Source organism: Corylus avellana, chromosome ca2 (assembly GCF_901000735.1).
Source record: "Corylus avellana chromosome ca2, CavTom2PMs-1.0".
NCBI classification, from domain to species: Eukaryota; Viridiplantae; Streptophyta; class Magnoliopsida; order Fagales; family Betulaceae; genus Corylus; species Corylus avellana.
In genome coordinates, this window is record NC_081542.1 from 23,791,261 (window position 1) to 23,810,398 (window position 19,138).

Genomic DNA, 19,138 nt, shown 5'->3' on the forward strand with positions numbered 1-19,138 from the left:
AAAAACTATACAAATTTCTCCAAAATTAACTTCTTACCCCTTCAAAAAGCATTTTCTTTTAGTTTTGCCCCTCCCACACCTAAAATTCTAGTTCCGCCCTTGTGTGTTTTGTATGTCACACTAGTAAATAACCATCGAGGTCCCCAAAAGATAATTCAATCGGTTGGAACCATGCCACATGAAGCGGAGGTCACTAGTTCGAATCCCCTTCCCTTTTTTTGTGCGAACATGTCAAAAAAAAAAGTAAATAATTAACCATCGAGGCTAGCTCACAACCGTTCAATTTTTCATATCCACAAACTATATATTACTTTATTATTTTTCATGTTTTAATGCATAAAATAATGTTTTTCCAAGCTTTCTCAAGCTATATATATAATACTCATTGCAAGCAATGCTGGTATATAGCAAATGGCCTCACTGGAGCCAGATGCCTATTGGAGCTCAAATTCAGTTCTCAGTGTCATGGAGCTTACAAAAGAGCAAATGATAGCCATCCCCCAGAGCTATATTTGTCCACATCAACAGCCTCTTGCTCTCTCTGCAGATTGCACAACTTTGCCAACAATCACCACAATTGACATGAAAAAATTGGCCTTTGGGGAGGCCACAGGATTAGAGGTAGAGAAGTTGCGTTCAACTTGCAAAGACTGGGGATTTTTTCAGGTTCTTCTATCAATTTTATTTAACTATTGGTTAATTCATTTATATTTAAATATGATTTCCCTTTGAATATATATTGATTAATTAGGATTCTTTAATGTACAGTTGGTGAACCATGGAGTTAGTTCTTCACTACTAAAGAAGTTGAAGAATGAGATTGAAGAATTCTTCAAGCTTCCCATGGAAGAGAAAATGAAATTCAAGGTAAAGCCAGGTGATGTTGAAGGCTATGGAACAGTTATCAGATCCAAAGGTCAAAAACTTGACTGGGGTGATAGATTCTACATGACAGTCAACCCTATTCACAAAAGAAAGCCATATTTATTCCCAGAGCTCCCTCCATCCTTGAGGTTCTCTCTCTCTCTCCCTTGACTTTCATGATATTTAGATCTCCGGGACACGGTGTAAAACGCCTCCTCTACACGGGTCAAATAAAGCTCAGGCTTCCGCCAATTACCAACCACTTAGGATTAATTACTTTCATGACATTTTCCACATCTTGCAGGGATACCTTAGAGTCATACTTGTTGGAGTTGCGAAAGCTTGCCATGACACTTATGGTGTTGATGGGAAAAGCTCTGAAGATGGATACAAGAGAGATTGAGGAGTTGTTTGAAGATGGGTTGCAATCAGTAAGGATGACTTACTATCCTCCATGCTCACAACCAGAACTTGTCATCGGCCTCAGCCCCCACTCCGACCTCACCGGCGTCACCATCCTCCACCAAGTTAATGAAGTAGATGGTCTCCAAATAAAGAAAGATGGGGGTTGGATTCCGGTGAGCTTCCTCCCGGATGCCTTCGTTGTGAACGTAGGAGACATCATGGAGGTTTGTCATACTTCTCTGTCTCTCCTGAGTAACGATGATTGAGCTTGTGATTGATTATTATTATAATTTTAAAAGTCATCTCATTTTTTGAGACTATAAGAGAAACTTTTAAAATTACTTGTCTCTCCCCATTTTTATTTCCTTTTCTAAAGAAAACATGTGGTATATTGAATCTAGTCAAGGTTTTTGGAAACTTTAGCAATCATACTCTTTTAACTTTTATTGGTCCAATATCATTTCCAAATATGGTAGAAAAGTTGTTACGTGATGCACGAGTAAATTTATGGTCTAATTCAGATTTTCTGCCATATATTATTTTAACTATAAATAATTACTACATAATAAAATATTCTAAGAAGTCAATCCCAATTCTTCATATAGAAACATTAATTTAATTTAATCATTAAGAATTATGAAATATAAATCCTAAAGTACAAATCAATTCCCTAACTGATCAGGTGTAATTGCCCCACCCTTGACTTGACTGCAACAACTTTTGATTAAATATTAAGCTTTCTAAAGTGGATCATTAGGCCAGGGTTCAGTTACCCTAGCTTATATTATCAATAGCAAATATTATTGAACAATAATTAATATTCAGGAGGATATGTACGTGCGTCTGAGGAACCAACACAAAAATGTTATATATTCAGGAGGATATGTACGTGCGTCTGAGGAACCAACACAAAAATGTTATATATATATAATATGTTACACATACTTTTACTCTTACACTTTTAAGTACAAAGTTTCTAACATAGCAGTGAAAATTATTAGTGAATTCAAAATCCAATAATGATTCGTCCCCTAATTGTGATTTTTCGTGCAATCTTAGAGAGTGAGAGAGTGTATATAGCATTTTTTTTATATATGTACTACCATGCACGCTCCACCACTAACATCCACAACAGTCCAATACTCTATCGACACTGACCCAATGATACATAGGCCCTTTTCTTTTAGTGCAACTCCACTCACCTATCACTGGTACTATTCAATGACTTATAATACTATTCCCATACATAGTACTAAGGCTAGCCTATCGCTTGCTCTCTCTGTGACTCAATCACGAAGTTAGAACCCATTTGACCTTATACTCGACATGGCGGCCACTTTAAATATAATTCACCCTTGAAAACTGGCTTATAAGGAAATGGTGTTTTAGAGCTATATTTACGTGATTAAGATTGTATAATGCTTAATTAAGCTATGTGAGACACTAATTAGAGCATGTTTATGATTGTATTTGAAAAAATAGAGCTTTTAAGTAAAAAAAAAACACTTTTTTGACAAAGCTTCATTTTTAAGTTTTTGCCAAAAGTGTGTTTTGGTCTTTTTTAGGCTTTTTAAACCCTTAAAATTAAGCGCTTTTAATTTTTTGGGAAAACTTCACTTTGACCCCTTAAACTTCTACCCGATTTTACAAACCCCCCCTGAACTTTCAAATTTCTCATTTTGAACCCATGAACTTTCAATTACTCTCAATTAGAACCCTTCCGTTAATTTTAACCATTAGAAATACAAAAAAAAAAGACCAAAATGTCCTTGATTTTCATTTTTTTTTTTAAATAAAAAACGTTTTGGAAGTTAAAATTTTATACAAAAGTCAGAGGTATAAACGTCATGTAACGTTTAAAATCTGACGGAGGGGTCCACATAGAGAGTAATTGAAAGTTCAGAGGTCCAAAATGAGAGATTTGGAAGTTCAGGGGGGTTTGTAAAATCGAGTGAAAGTTTAAGGGGTCATAGTGAAGCTTCCCCTAATTTGTTTATACCAAACGAGTACTTTTTTCTTCAAATTGACTTTTTAAGTGTTAAACACACTTTTAGATCCCTCAAACACACACCTAAACAGGCTTTTAATATCATAACATACTGTAAACATCCAATTTAATGTCATTTTGCAGATCTTGAGCAATGGAGCCTACACCAGCGTTGAGCACAGAGCAACAGTGAATTCAGAGAAAGAAAGGATATCTATCGCTATGTTCTTCAACCCCAAATTGGATGCAGAGATAGGGCCTGCAAAAAGTCTTTTAAACACAGAAACCCCACCATTGTTTAAAAGGATTGGAATGGAGGAATACGTCAAAGATTACTTCTCCCGTAACATGAATGGAAAGTCACTGGACAACATGAGGATACAAATCGGGGAAGGCAACAATGGTTGAAAAAATATACAACACATGTATAATAGTACATGATAGTTTCGAAATTGAATCCTATAATGTTACATATGGTGTGTGGGTGTGGCAATAAAGTCTTGTGTCCCGTGATCTACGTGTTCAAATGGTAGACATCCATTAACTCTTGTCATGTCTTTCTCTTTGTGGAAATGAAAAGTAGAATAAAATTTGGTTCTTCTGTACGTGAGAGTGCACCCATCACAAATTTAAAGCTGGCTAGCTTTTGGAAAGTTACTAAGAAAGAAACGTTTACAACACATTGCTTTTTATTAATCTGAGGGGAATTTTAATTTCATAAGTAATTTTAGAAGTTTCTTTTGTTTCATTCTAAATCTGAGGTGGATCGATTTTAAAATTACGTACAATTTGATCAAAATTCAATAATAATCTATTATAAGTCCAATAATAACTTTAAGAATCACGTCATTCTTGGAGGGACGCAAAATAGACTTGTAGCATTACTCCAATGTCAGTGTATCACAATTCACAAGTGGCGTGTATGTGAAAAGAAGTCATTCATGAACAAATCAATTTTATGTAAAACCAGCAAAAAGAAAATGGTGGGGGGTGGGGGGCCAGGAGGGACTTTAGTGGAAGCAGTTTTGTGTCGGCAGCTAATAATAGCAGGGGCAAAGGTGCAAAGCTGTACGTGTGTAGGTCCAATTCCGTTTGTGGGTCTTGCTAGATTTTTTCCTGTCGTCACCATCCTTGAACCTTTGCTTTTACGGTTAACAATCTCACCAATATTTAAGGCATCAAAAAAGAGTGGTTGTTGCTTCGAAGAGACCCTTTTGATAGCTTTTCATGATATATAGCGTACGTGTTCGATACATGCCTTTGTTGCGTGGCTTTATCGTTTCTCTTGATATTTTTTTTTAATCTTATAAAGGGTATTTTTGTCTTTTTGAGTCAACTGAGAATGAGCAATGGAAGTAAGTAATTGCCCATGAACCATAAAAAAAAATAATGCTTTTTCATTTAACATGTCTATCTTTTGATAAACTTTACATTAATTCTAGTGACTTCATAACTAATATGTTCTGAGCGTAACATTCATGATGATGGTGGTTATACCCGTATAATTAGGAACTCGACCCTATGGTCTACATTTATTTTTATTCTGATTAACTTTGGATCCAATGGTTGTTAGTGACCAATGGGGCCATGTACGGATTGTGGTCATGCCTTGCAGTTGCGGCATCGCTTGTGGTGTGGATCAATCAAGATCGAACGCGGTCAGACCATTAGTGGTGGCTTGATCTTGTACCTCGCTTGGGTATATCGGTGTTGTACCAAAGGTCCATTGAGATGCACAAACCCTACCGTAAATGAGAAAAGACAGAAATAGACCATATAAATGACGATTACGCACTACAAATGACTATGTACACTTCATTAACATGATTTCCTTCACTAGACCCCATGTGCCTTAACCATTTTTCAAAACATGCTTTCTTTTCTATGAGTGCGTGATAACAAAGGCTACACTATTCAAATTTTCTTCAGAATACATCCAAATTCTAAAGTAATCAATCTTTTGATTAATTCTCGATTAAACCAGGCTCACTGTATTGGCTAAGTTTTATTGATTACCTACATATTAAGTTGTGGACTGTCGCAATTACTTTCCTATATGTAAAACATCCCGATGTTTTACAGTTTAGCCAGCTTATCGAGATGATAGGTGAGAGCTGTTCACAGATCTTGAGATGTTGAATGAAGGGCTTGTAGTGGTAGACTTATGCATATCAATTGTGTGTAGTTGTTTGAGACGGTAATTTATATTTGATATTCTCTCACATTTGGAGGCTTTGATACGTATTATTGTTATAAAAAAATATATATTATTGAGGTTACTTAGTTTTCAACTCATATTATTATTTTTTTATTTCCGCTCTATTTTACTCAAATACTTCACATAACGATAACATCAAGCATTTCGGCATAGGAGCGATCAACAAGTAAAATACTGAAATATTACAAACCAAAATCTAAAATAATACAAATCTAGTCTAATTCTACGGTTCATTCTTCAGGCAAATCAAACAGGTGCTAGTTTGAACTCCAACACTAAAATGTCGTCTGATCTACATCAAAACCTTTTAAAGAATTCTTCAAAAGTAAAATTATTATGAGGCAGCTAAATCCTAGGAAACTTATTTACAATAAAAAATTAAAATTACAATAAGTTATACTTGCAAAACCTTTGTAGTAAAGATAATTGTTCTCAATAAACGACATGTTTGTTGCATACTGCAATAGCTCAAGAACTCTGGCCAATCTTCTTTTAAGTCTTCTCTGAAACTCGAAACCTTGGTGGTTGAAAGTTTGTTTTTGTGTGGTTTAACAAAGTCTAAGAAAGGTTTAAGAATGAAAGCAAAAGGATACTAAGGTTAATTATCTCCAAGAGCACAAAACAATGGCCTTAAGTTCTTCTAAAAATTGTTGATAAGGATGCTTATATAGATCCTAGGAAAGCATGTAATTTAGCTGCAAGTCATATTCAAATGGGTTAGTCGCACGTTCGAACGCAAGCTAGCTAGGGTTTCACAGTTCTTTCGCCGGTGACATTTGAACGTGGTACAACCAATGTTGCAACCGAGCGCCTAGGATCTATCTCAATTCCCTTTGAGTTTGAACCCTCTACGACCGGGCTAATTGCTACTGGGCACCTCTGTAGCTCTTGTAAAACACCTATGTTTGATCATTTTGCAATAGCCATTACGACCGAGGATCCTAGTGGTAACTTGTTCCATGTATACAATGCTTCAACCTCGTTCAAATGTAATGAAGTCACCACTGCAACCGAGCCTCTCAAGAACTTGAATTTCAACATCTTGAAGACATCCGTTCGAACTTTCTGCGCGCGATCAAAGCTCTCGAATCTCAATTCTTAAAGTGCCTTGAAGATCACATTTGACCAGCCATCCACCGAGTTTGTGATCAAGCTTCTTGGTTAGTCTTGAATGCTTGCATGGCTCTTTTAACTCAATTTGAAGTCCCCAAAAATTTGCCAACATACAACCTAATTAACACTCAGTGCTCCAATATTGCTTGAATCAGTTTTTCTGATTGGCCTTCTATAGCTTTAAAGAAAGTTCCCACATTAATGGTTAAATGATTAGACTTTGATAACTAGATTTGATATTAATTGACCTAAAGTACAAATTAACAATGTTGAAGTAATGTTAAACACATACATGACCCACATTCCCGTAATGAAGTAATTGTTTTTACCATGGCATGATTGCAGTTTCATAAGCAGGAGTGACCTCGATCTTATGTGGTGACTCTAGCTGATATTAGCTAGAGCAAATCTCAATTGTTTCCTGATTGTGAACTTTCTGGAAGAATTACTTATAGCAGGAAATTCAGGAATTCTAGGGTTTCCTACTCTAGGACTCTCTTGGGAAGATCCTGAATATTTCTTCATTTTACATGTAGGAAAAACATCATGTCATTCAACCGAAATTACACGTACAGTAGATTATTCATCATTTTCTCTCTTTTCATTTTTCTGATCATCTTTAGCTTTTTCAAGTAGTTTCCTTTTTGTAAATTCGCCAAGTTTTCTGATCATCTAAAGACTTTAGGATTGTTTGTGCCTTACCAAGTCCTTATCGAACTCTCACGTTAAAACAAAAAACAACCAAAAAAATGAACCCCACGTGTGGAAATACATTATATATATATACATTATACGTGGATGGCCTTGAATCGTCTGAAGAATATCATTGTTAATTATTCTTTGTAATGAAAAATATTTATAAGTAAACGTTTGATCATATCAACTGTATAGAAGTAAGACTTCAGTTAATTAATTAGCATTTAAAAAAGATTCGAAATCCATCGATCAGTCAAAGCTTCTTTCTCTTTTTTTATCCACAAACAGCGTAATTATAGGGACAAGCCAAGTTAATGTACCCCGTCTTTGGAGCACAAACATCAATCAAACATAATCTAGCTAATTAACCAACTCTTTGGATTAGATTAATTTAATAAACAACAATTACGTAACCACCGAATTATGACATGTGCGTATGTTGGATGCATAGAAAAATGACATGACATGATATGACAGATTGATCAAAGGATTCAAATGCACGAGGATAAAGCAAAATATGATGTTCGTCAACCTCCATGAGCTACCGATATCCCCAAGCTTGGCCTGTCTGCTGGCACATGCATGCATCACGGATGACGACTTTATGATCCATGGTGACATTGAACTTGCTCAAGCATGCATCATCAACTTTTACAAAAGAAAATTCCAGATTAATTTGAAGCACGTTTAATTGTTATATGCATTATAAAAATACATTACTTTGATGATCAGGAAGTCACGCATGACGCAACCTAGAAGGATTCAAGGGATACTATAATTATGATGAGACGTTTGTAAATACATTTGAATGAATATTTAAGGCTACAAATCTTAATTGGTTCAAGACTCCATTTTAAGTTTTTGCTAAAAAAGCCCAAGTAATTCCCCACTTCGGCTAGGGTTTCTGTGGGTGGCTCAACCACTCCTAAGGTCAATCTCTCAGGGTCGTTTTAGTCATCTATTTTTGGTCATTGGGGGAGGCCGAATCACCCCAAGGGCGTTAGGAGTGGTTCGGGCACTCCAGACAGGCCACAAGGGTGGCTGAAATCGGCCACCGTCATAACCGTCCGTTAGTTTGGCTAACGAAATTGCGACAAAGATAATAAATTGATAATATTTACCAATAAGTCATGCATGCATCATCTGTGATACAAATTAAAACTTAAGTGTAAAAAAATAAAAACGTGAAAACTTAAGTACTAAAAAAATAATTAATCCTTTATTTTATTGCATTTAACGATATACATAATATTATACGTAATAGCTTGGAGTGATAGGTTGTTATGTTAATTAAAAAATTTAAACCACGTGACATTAAAATCATCACCATACATGTTAGACTCGATCAACCTTTCTAGAGGCAGGTGCACCAACTATATATCATACATGTCATTCAATCTTCCTTGCCGTAAAACCCTTATTTACAAATAATTCCCAATTTTCCATGAATGGCACATGGGTTTTTATGAAGTCAATATTGTTTTCAAATGCTGCTACTCATTCACGATGATGACTAATATTCATGCCATTAAACTTACATATCGAAGGAATTTTTATCTTGGACGATTTTCTTTTCAACTAAGTTAAAGGAAAATTCTTAAATCTACTTACAACATGTGATTTATCACATGTATATTTTAAAACTACATATGAGAATTATAGGATTTAAATATAATTAAGTATCAATTTAATATATTAGATTAAAGGAATTCCTCCAACTCATTTGAAAGAAAACTTTGTCTATCTTTATATTCACGTATGTACCTTATGCCGGGACAGATTTTTCCTCCAAACTGGGATGAAAGAACTTCCTTCAACCCAGTCTATAAAAATGACATGTGTTAATTTTTTTAACATGTGAGATGCACATGAGTTTTTAATATTATTTATTCCAACTTTGTCCATACTATTGAAAAACATGTGTATCTCACATGTTCAAATGACACATGTCATTTTTATAGACTGAGTTGAATGAAGTTCTTCCAACCCAATTTGAAGGAAAACTATGCCCCTTTATGCCGTCTTCTAGAATATGTAGTTTAAAATGAATATCATAGTAATTTTAAACTTGTTTAGAATATCATGATATATAGTAATTAATGGTTTTATCTACCTCCTCAAAGTATAGGAGGCCAATTCATGGATCTTTGCTCTTTCTTTCTTTCTCGGAAAGGCTACCGGCCATCCCCACCAATCATATTTCACTATCAAACATGCATGATATTACAATTGGAAAGAATCTCAAAGACACGTTAAAACACAATTGGCATCACATGGCATTACATATATAGTCATAGATATATGTAGGTTGAGATGTTATTTTTTTCTGTAGGTTGAGATGTTATTTTTTTTTTTTCTGAAAATAGCACTATCCTAGTCATATATAATCATAGATATACAGGGAGCTATGATCTCTTGTCAACGATCACCTCAATTAATGGTGTAGACAAGGATTTCAATTAATTGTTTCCTTTATTGTTTTGATAATTATTGTACACCAACTTGAGTTGTCCACGGGTTAATTCCATAACATGTGTTACATATGCACGTAATTTCATGTGTCTTTTTATTCACAGCAATATTTTTCACATCTCATCTTACAAATTTAATATATATATCAACTATTAGATTTGTGGACCCTACACGTACAAATTCAATAGTGAATTCATCTATTCATTATGGAGATGGTTAAAAATAAATTGAATTCTATCATTTATATATATGTGAAAAGATATGCAAACCTATGAACTTTTCTGTCAGATTACCACTATCAGCTATTTTGTTAATTCGATAGTTAAGATGAACTTGACAACCATAAAGAAAAGGTGAACCAATTAATTCTTTTAGAGAAATGAGATGCACCGCACTTTATTGATATGACACTACTAGTAAACAGCTCTTGTTAAAAATTATATATAAAAATAAAAAATAAAAAATAAAGTTTTAAGGCGAATTGATATAGTTTCGCATCACTTGTCCCAAAAACTGAAGCTGATAAAAATAAATAAATTTAATCATTTAATCAATACTTTAATGCTATATATATAACACAGACACTACTCATTATTTTATATCTATAATATATTTGTCACAACAATGAATTGTCTGTCAAGGCCTAACACCATTTTGATTGTAATTAATATTAGCAAAATTATTATTATTATTATTATTATTTTGCCAAAAAATGTATTTTCAGGCTATATATACCCACTGCACCATGCTGGTATGGTTAATTAATTAAGAGATGGCATCACTAAACCCAGCTCCCAGCGTTATGGAGCTCATCACCAAAGAGCCATTGACTGCAGTCCCAAGCAAATACATTCGTCCTGATCAACAACCTATTGCTCTCTCTCATGCATGTGGAAGGCCCTTGCCAACAGTCCCCACAATTGACATGAAAAATTTGGTCTTGGGGGAGGCCACACACTTAGAACTGGAGAAATTGCACTTCTCTTGCAAAGATTGGGGCATGTTTCAGGTTCTTAATTAACACATGTTGTGTTTTTTTTTTTTTTTTTTTTCCCTTAACCAAAATAAAAACTAGAACATGTTGTTGTTTTTCAGCTGGTGAACCATGGAGTTAGCTTTTTACTTTTGGAGAAGCTGAAACATGAGATTGAAGGATTCTTCAAGCTTCCCTTTGATGAGAAAATGAAATACAAGATAAGACCAGGTGAGTTTGAAGGCTATGGAACTGTAGTTCGATCTGAAAATCAGAAGCTTGATTGGGGTGACAAGTTCTACACAATAATCAACCCTATTCACAGAAGAAATCCATATTTATTCCCAGAGCTCCCGTCATCCTTAAGGTTCTCTCTGTTTCTCTCTCTCTCTCTCTGTCTCTCTCACAAATGGACCTTTTTAATTTTTTTTTTTTTTGAATTTTTTTATCTCATGCAGGAATACCTTAGAGGCATACTTCTCAGAGTTGCAAAAACTTGCCATGACACTTGTGGTGTTGATGGGAAAAGCTGTAAAGATGGAGAAGAGAGAGATGGATATAATTGAAGATGGGTTGCAATCAATGAGGATGAGTTACTATCCTCCATGCCCACAACCAGAACTTGTTGTGGGACTTTCCCCTCACTCGGATGCTACTCTTATTACCATCCTTCACCAAGTTAATGGAGTGGGAGGTCTCCAGATAAAGAAAGATGGGGTTTGGATGCCACTCAACTTCCTCCCAGATGCCTTTGTTGTCAATGTAGGAGATGTTATGGAGGTCTGTCATGCTTAATCTTTTCCTATGTATTAAATCTGTTTATTAGATTTTTTGAAGCCCTAGGTATCCAATTCAAATATTTTATTGGTCTAATATCATTTCCAAACATGGAAAAACACATGTTTAACCCCAAAGTCTAACTACTTTGATATTTTTAATTCAGAATTTTAAAGATGGCACTTGGAACTCAACAAAATATTAAACTGTAACACTTTCCACCCTTAGTTTAAGTTCTTTCATAATCTATTTGGATGGAAATTATTTTACGTGTGTCGCAGGTGACACTTTAGCCCCAAATATTGCTCTGGAAAAGGGGTATTTTCCAAAACTTTTGTACGTAGGGAACTAATGCAACTCAGTTTTTACACCCAAAAATAAATAAATAAATAAAATAACAAAACAAAACAAAAACTAGAAAAAATAAAAAAAAATAAAAAAAATGAAGATGGCGGAGAGGCCTCAGGGTAATTGGACAACCCACTCACCTGAGGGTGGAGGTCGTCCGACCGCCTCCTTAGGAGTTTTTTAGAGTGGCTCGTACAACCCCTAACCTTATAAGGGTGGTTTGGCCACCCCTATGATATTTTGAGAGTGATTCAGCCATCTCATAAATATCTTCAAGGGTGGTCTGGCCACCCTTGTAATATTTTGAGAGTGATTCAGCCACCTCATAAATGTCTTTTAGGGTGGTCAGACCCCTCGCCCTAAGTGACAGGGTGATCTAACCACCTCCAATTGGTGGGGAGTGGAGGCTCTCTATTGCATTACTTTTTTAAAGTTTGGAAAAATTTCACTTAACCCGTATGAACTTTTATCGCTTTTACAATCTTCTCCTTAAAGTTTTAAAACTCTTAAAGTATATGCAACTTCTAATTTTTTGTAATGTCACCATTCTCATTCGGGTTTGGGGTTAAATCATATGGCAATGGATGAAATGAACTTTATACCCCTCAAAATTTTCTAAAATTTCAAATTTACCATTAATTAAAAAAAGTAAAAAAATAAATAAATAAAAGATAGGAAAACCATGCATGTGTTGCATGACTCATGACTGTGGGTTGTGACCCACAGCAGGGTCCGGTACTGACCTACGGCCATGGGTCACCTCTTGTGGGTCTGGTGACCCATCATATATCATTTCCTTAATTTTTAAAAAATAAAAAAATTAAAAAAATGGTATTTTGGGAATTCTACACCCATCCGTTAGGATTTAACAAAAAATCCTAAAGAATGTGTGAGATTGCAAATTTTTTAAAATTGGATATACTAAATTGAGAGTTTTTGAACTTTGTGAGAGATTAAAAGAAATGAAAGTTGAAGGGGTTAAGTGAAGTTTCATCTTTTAAGTTTTTTTTTTTTTTTTTTTTTTTTTGCTTGTTTTTTATTTTTATAATAGGTATACGAATTGAGTTGCATTAGCACACCCACAAAGTTTAAGAAAAATACATTTTACCCCACCTCTGAGACATTTTAGGGCTTAATAGACGTAAAAATGTCAAAGCAATACTTTGAGGATAAAATATATTTTCTCTTAGATAAACCTGGCCAATTCCATCTTCTATGTGGTAATACTTCGGACCATGCACCACCACACTAAGGTAGGGGTCTGACCACCCCTCAAAATGTTTTTGAAGGTGGCCGGCTTAACCACTCCTTTGAGAGTTTTTGGCGGTGGCTCATGCCACCTCTAACTTTTCATAGGTGGTCTAGCTACCTCTAAGTTATTTTGGAGTGACCCAACAACATCATGCATAAACATTTTCAAGGGTGGTCAGACCACATCCCAACTAAATCACAAATATAAATATATAATCCAACCCTAATTACCTTGCAACTGTTAGGGAACATATTCACGACAATTCATACAGAACAACCACCTTAAGCTAGCTGCAGTAACGTACATATGCATGCACAAATAAACGAATGAAGAACTAAAACACGTGAGTTGAGCATGCATGCATGGTGTTGTGTGGTTTTGCAGATCTTGAGCAATGGGGCATATAAAAGCATCGAGCACAGGGCAACTGTAAATTCAGAGAAAGAAAGGATCTCAATCGCCATGTTCTTCAACCCCAAATTCGAAGCAGAGATTGGGCCTGCAACTAGCATGTTAACCCCACAAAACCCACCATTGTTTAAGAGGATTGGAATGGAAGAATATGTGAAAGATTTCTTTTCCCATAACCTAAATGGGAAATCACACTTGGAGAAAATGAGAATCAAAACTCATGAGGAAGACAGCACTACTACTACTACTACTACTGCCTGATGATAGAAAACGAAAATATCGTATGTTGTTAATTTGTGTGGCAATAAAGTCCTATGACTATAGTGTGTTTTCGAGTGGTAAAAATAATCCCATTTGGCTACAGCTCGAATGGGTCTAAATTAGTTAATTTGCTTAATGGTTTGTTTGAGGTTATGTTGTGTTATATATGATGCTTTGTAGAAATGAAAAATAAATGCATATATAAATAAATAAATTGTGTTGGTATGTGACATGAATGTTTATTTTCTTGTTGTTTCCCTGATGGGCATCTAGCATCACGATTTAAATGATATCATGATACTATGTTGTGGAGCGTCTTAAGCTTGAGAGGCCATGCTAGAGACAATTCTGCAAGTAATGATCCAAGTAGTTGAAGTTGAAACTAATCAAAACGACTCATTCTTCTGAGAGGGGTCATTTTACCATTAAAATAATCCCTGGTAAGGTCGTTTTGTTAAAACAACTCCATTATAGAGCGTCCTGGCCCTAACACTAAAATTTTTTGTTGTGGAAGCTGATAAAAACTCGCTCCAATATATATATATATATATATATATATATATATAAAGACAATTGAGAAAACTCTATCTCAAGGTGAGTTAGAGAGCTGTATATCATTTACTTATATAGACCTTTACAAGAGCAAGTAATACAAGGAAAGTAATACATGTACGGAAAGTGTATAATACAAGGGCAATAACGGTTGTACAATATTCATGAGAGTAATTTTAGGAGATGAGAATCATATTCCAGCTGGACTGCTATAATCACATATTGCTAGGATCATGGTGTTGAGATTTGCTAGGATCATGGTCTGGAGATTTTGTGTTATCAATATTATAAGTTTAGATCAAGTCAATAGTCCTGTATAAATCTGACACAATATATGAAATGATCAAGATCACGCACGTTGACCACAACAAAACTTGTCTTTTTCTTTATAGCTTATAATGATCCTTGTCTCAGAAGCTGCAGCACTGTCTACACATGCAGTTTAATTAGAGAAGGAAGAGATTGAGAGGAAACTCAATTATAGGTGAGTCATCCCTAGATTGGGAGAGAGAAATATTGATATACGATTTTTTTTTTTTTTCTAATTAAAATATTGATATACAATTGTATCCTCTTGATCTTTTCAAAAACCAAAAAGCCTTTGAACGAGGAGGTCAACATATAAATTAATGTTGTGGGCAAGCTAGCTAATATCCGGTTCCTGTTATTTATTCTAATATTTAATTGGAAGATGAATTGAATTGAAAATACACTAACTAGGACATGTTTGGTATGGAGAATAAACTTATGAAATGAAATGGCTATTCTAATAGAATAGCCGTTCCTTTGTTTGGTTGCACGGAATGATTATTCTCCTATTTATAGGAATAGCTATTTTTATTATTTTTTTTTTAGATGAATAGTTATTCCTTAAATAATAGAATGGGTTTTTAAGAAAAGCTCATTAATTTTTTTTTTTGAAAACCTATTTAACAAAAAACAACACAAAAAAAAAAAAAAGGTTCAATGGATGGCTAGTGGCTACCCTAGAAAAACCAAGGGGATGGTCTCACCACCTCCTAGCCCCTCCTCGACGGACTCCAGGGGTAGTGAAGACCACCTCCATAGCTCGCGGGTGGTCACAGCCACCTCCGATACTCATTAAGAGTGGCCTTCTCTACCCCCAATGGCACTGATGGATCTCCTCAAAGGTTTACAACAAGGGGCTCTAGGGCTCCAAGTGGTCCTACCAGGCGAGCTGGCAATCCCTTGGAGTTGGGGTGGTCACCAAAAACTATTTTTAATAAATTATTATTATTTTATTTTATTTCTATAAATGAAAAGGTACACATTTCCCGCTCCAACTACTGGCCAGTTCATTAATGTCAATGTCTTCACTAAACTACTAAAAATGTCATTCTCTCCTCCAAAGCCAACAAAAACAAATGTCATCCAAAAAAATAAAACTAAAACTAAAAAAATATTAAGAATTTAAAAAACAAAAAAACAAAACAAAAAAAAAAAAAAAAAAAGAGTACTTTTTTCCCACATTAAAAAAATTGATTTTTTTCCTTTCTTTTAAGTTTTTTTTTTTTCTGTTTTTGATTTTTTATATAATTTTATGAAGGGTATTTTTTTATTAAGGAGGACATTGCCCTTTTTGGGTAGTTTGGGGGGACTGGGGGACATTGGCACAATTAGTAGTTTGGAGAGGGAAATTTTTAATTGAATAGTAGATTGAGTAGAGCATGTGTATTTTTCTCTTTTATAAATTTTAGATATTTTAGGAATTTCGACTCAATTCTAATGAAAAACTATGTGTTGTCGTCAAATTAAAAATTGAGAGCCCCTATTGTCTGGTCCAAGTATAAACTAGTTTCTTTGCAGTATCCAATAGTAGATCAACACGTCATCTTGAAACACGAGAAAGCACTAAGATGAAAAGTTGAAAACACCATATATATATATATATATATATATATATATATATATAAACGCAACCTTCCAAGACTAAAAAATACACATGGACTCAGACAGAGACATTAAATTGAAAATAAAATTATAGACTTACTGGTGATGTGCACAACATGGAAAAGGGCAAGAAAGACAAAACTAAACAACGAAACAAAGCACCGCCATAGCTGAAGATGACTATGCATGTTTCGCATGTTACAGAGTATAGCTAATTAAGGTGAATGGGAAACTAAGCGCAGATTTTCCACGCAAGGGTTGGCGGCAAAGGAGATGGGTAAACTGACGTGTCAAAATTCTATTAATTGCTGCAAACGAGTGAATTTACACTAAGAGTCTATTTGGGATTGTGTTTGAGAAATAGAGCTTTTAATTTTTTAAAAAAAAAAAATTAGGGAAAAAATGTGTTTTGGTCATTTTTAGGCTTGTTAGATCCTTAAAAACGCTTTAATTTTTTTACCAAATGAATATTTTTTTTCTTCAAACAGACTTTTTTAAGTGTTAAAAGCACTTTTAGGCCTCTTAAAAACAATCACAAACCTTTCAAAAAAAAAAAAAATCACAAACAAGGCTTAAATCTTAATTGAAATTATTCCCTTAAAGAATATGAATGGTCATTCAATTCCAACTCCTTATATTCCCAATAATAGTCTCTTTTTTTTTCTTTTTTTTGAAAAATATGTAACTTCCATTGATGAAATTTCATCAGCATAAAGCTCTTACAACATAGAGCATACAGCTCTAAAAAATTATAGCCAAAAACTATGAAGGTTATAAAGTCATAAAAATGACTTCAAGATTCCACTAACCTATATACAATTACATTTAAGGAACATATCTCCTTTATGCAGACTAGATCTAGGACATGAGTAGCCCAAATACAAAACAAAAATAAAAAACGATTAGAAACTAAAAATTCGGCCATGAGAGTTAAGCCCACACACCAATCTACTCCATCCTCAACACCAATCTACTACATCCTCAACCCGAAGGCCAGGACAAAAAAAAAAAAACACCCCACAAGCAGCACCGAAGGAGCACGGCATTGTAGACATCCCTTCGGAAGATATTAGAAATGAGTTTTGGGCCTAACTTAACCCAAAAGCTAGCTCAAGAGTTGAGGTTTCCCCTCACCTGATAAATGGTTCATCTCCTTAATACCCAAGCAATATGGGACTTCCAACACGCTTCCTCACGTGTGGCGGGAGGACATCCAAGCCAACACGTGCGACAATGGGTGATGGTGGGCCACAACCAATTGGCCTAGGCACGTGTGACGGGAGGACATCTAAGCCAACACATGCAACAATGAGAGAGACGGTGGGCCACAGCCAATTAAACCGCTCTGATACCATATTAGAAATGGATCTTGGGCCTAACTCAACCCAAAAGCTAGCTCAGCTCAAGAGTTGAGGTTTCTCCTCACCCTTATAAATGGCCAATCTCCTTAATACCCAGGCAATGTGGGGCTTCCAACACATCCCCTCACGTGTGGAGGGAGGACATCCTAACACGTGCGACAATGAGTGACGGTGGGCCACAGCCAATTGGGCTAGGCTCTGATACCATGACAAACATGTAATCAACAAGATGCATGTTAGAAATGGGTCTTAGGTCTAACTCAACCTAAAAGCTAGCTCAGGAGTTGAGATTTCTCATCACCCTTATAAATGGTCAATCTCCTTAATACCCAGGCAATGTGGGACTTCCAACAAAAGACACGCCTTGGCTGAAGAAGACGATAAGATCTAAGGTTGAAGAGACTAGATTTGGATCTAGATCTACAAACTAGATCTAAAGCAACTTACTAAAAACGGAGATCGGTGAAGCCTACAGAGAAGACACTGAGCACTGCTACCGTAAAAGTGAGAGGAAGGACGATCTAAATTTAAATATTCCCTCCTCTTAAAGTTCTTCTTAGTGTTGTTAAAAAAAAAAAAAAAAAAAAAAAAAAAAAATCAAATCTTAAAGAGTAGGCTGACCCTCTCGATCTCTCTACAATAATAGTCATTTCTATTCCTAAATGAATTACAATTCCGTATACTAAACCTACCATAAATTATAACATATCGTAATCGAATTCTCTCTAGTTCTTCTTCTTTTAACTGTTGATTCAATTATCAACTAGTTGTTACTTGTTAGAGAAACAAAGGTCACATGTGAATTATAAGAGGAGTACCCATCAACAAGTTTTTTAATGGTCAAATATAGAAGTTAAATAGTCCATTTTCTAGATATGGATCGATAAAGATCAAGTTCAAGATAATTATATATATTAGATTTTGTGTTGAAAATATATAAATGTTGAATAACAAAATTTTATATTACAAAACCTTAGAGAAATTGGACTTGCCTTCCCTTAATCATCATTTTTTTCTATCCGCATGGTTTGACAAAAATTTCAAGATTTAAGGCGATCTTCGAGAGTCACATTAATTAATGCTTGAGAGTGTCTACATCAATCACTAATTGTGGTTAAATTTCAATTAGAGTAACATGCTCTTAAACCTTTCATTAATTATAGCTTTAGCTTTTAGCAAGAATATTCTATATTCTTTCTTAACAAAAAAATAGCTATTCAAGTGGGCGGCAGCGATAATCCATATATGCAGTGTGTAATGACATTTAATTTTAAAGTTAAAATAAATCTTCAGCATACCATGATTTTTTTTTTATATATGAATAATAATTTTATTGGGAAAATTTTAGAAAATTCTACTAAACTTTCACTTGTTTTGACACTACCGCCCAAAGTTTAAAAAATCTCAATTAAGGGTATTGAACTTTTAATTTCTTATAATTACCCCTTTCCGTTAGGATTTTTTATTTTTTTTAAAATGCCCAAAATACCCCTGCTTTTTTATTAAAAAAATTAAAAAATAAAAATTGCAAAGATGT

General features: G+C 34.7%; 2 protein-coding genes across 2 annotated transcripts; both read left to right on the forward strand.

The window, feature by feature from the left end:
• The first annotated feature begins 411 nt into the window (after positions 1-411).
• On the forward strand, positions 412-3,819 carry LOC132170777 (protein SRG1-like). Its single transcript, XM_059581880.1, has 4 exons — positions 412-666; positions 769-1,013; positions 1,169-1,493; positions 3,401-3,819. Exons 1-4 carry the CDS (start codon positions 412-414, stop codon positions 3,662-3,664), a joined length of 1,089 nt encoding a protein of 362 aa, XP_059437863.1. The 3' UTR covers positions 3,665-3,819.
• Positions 3,820-10,527: 6,708 nt separating this feature from the next.
• LOC132169381 (protein SRG1-like) lies at positions 10,528-13,777 on the forward strand. The gene is made up of 4 exons (XM_059580420.1): positions 10,528-10,764; positions 10,851-11,095; positions 11,187-11,508; positions 13,490-13,777. The coding sequence occupies exons 1-4, from the start codon at positions 10,528-10,530 to the stop codon at positions 13,775-13,777; spliced, it is 1,092 nt and encodes a 363-aa protein (XP_059436403.1).
• Positions 13,778-19,138: the final 5,361 nt, after the last annotated feature.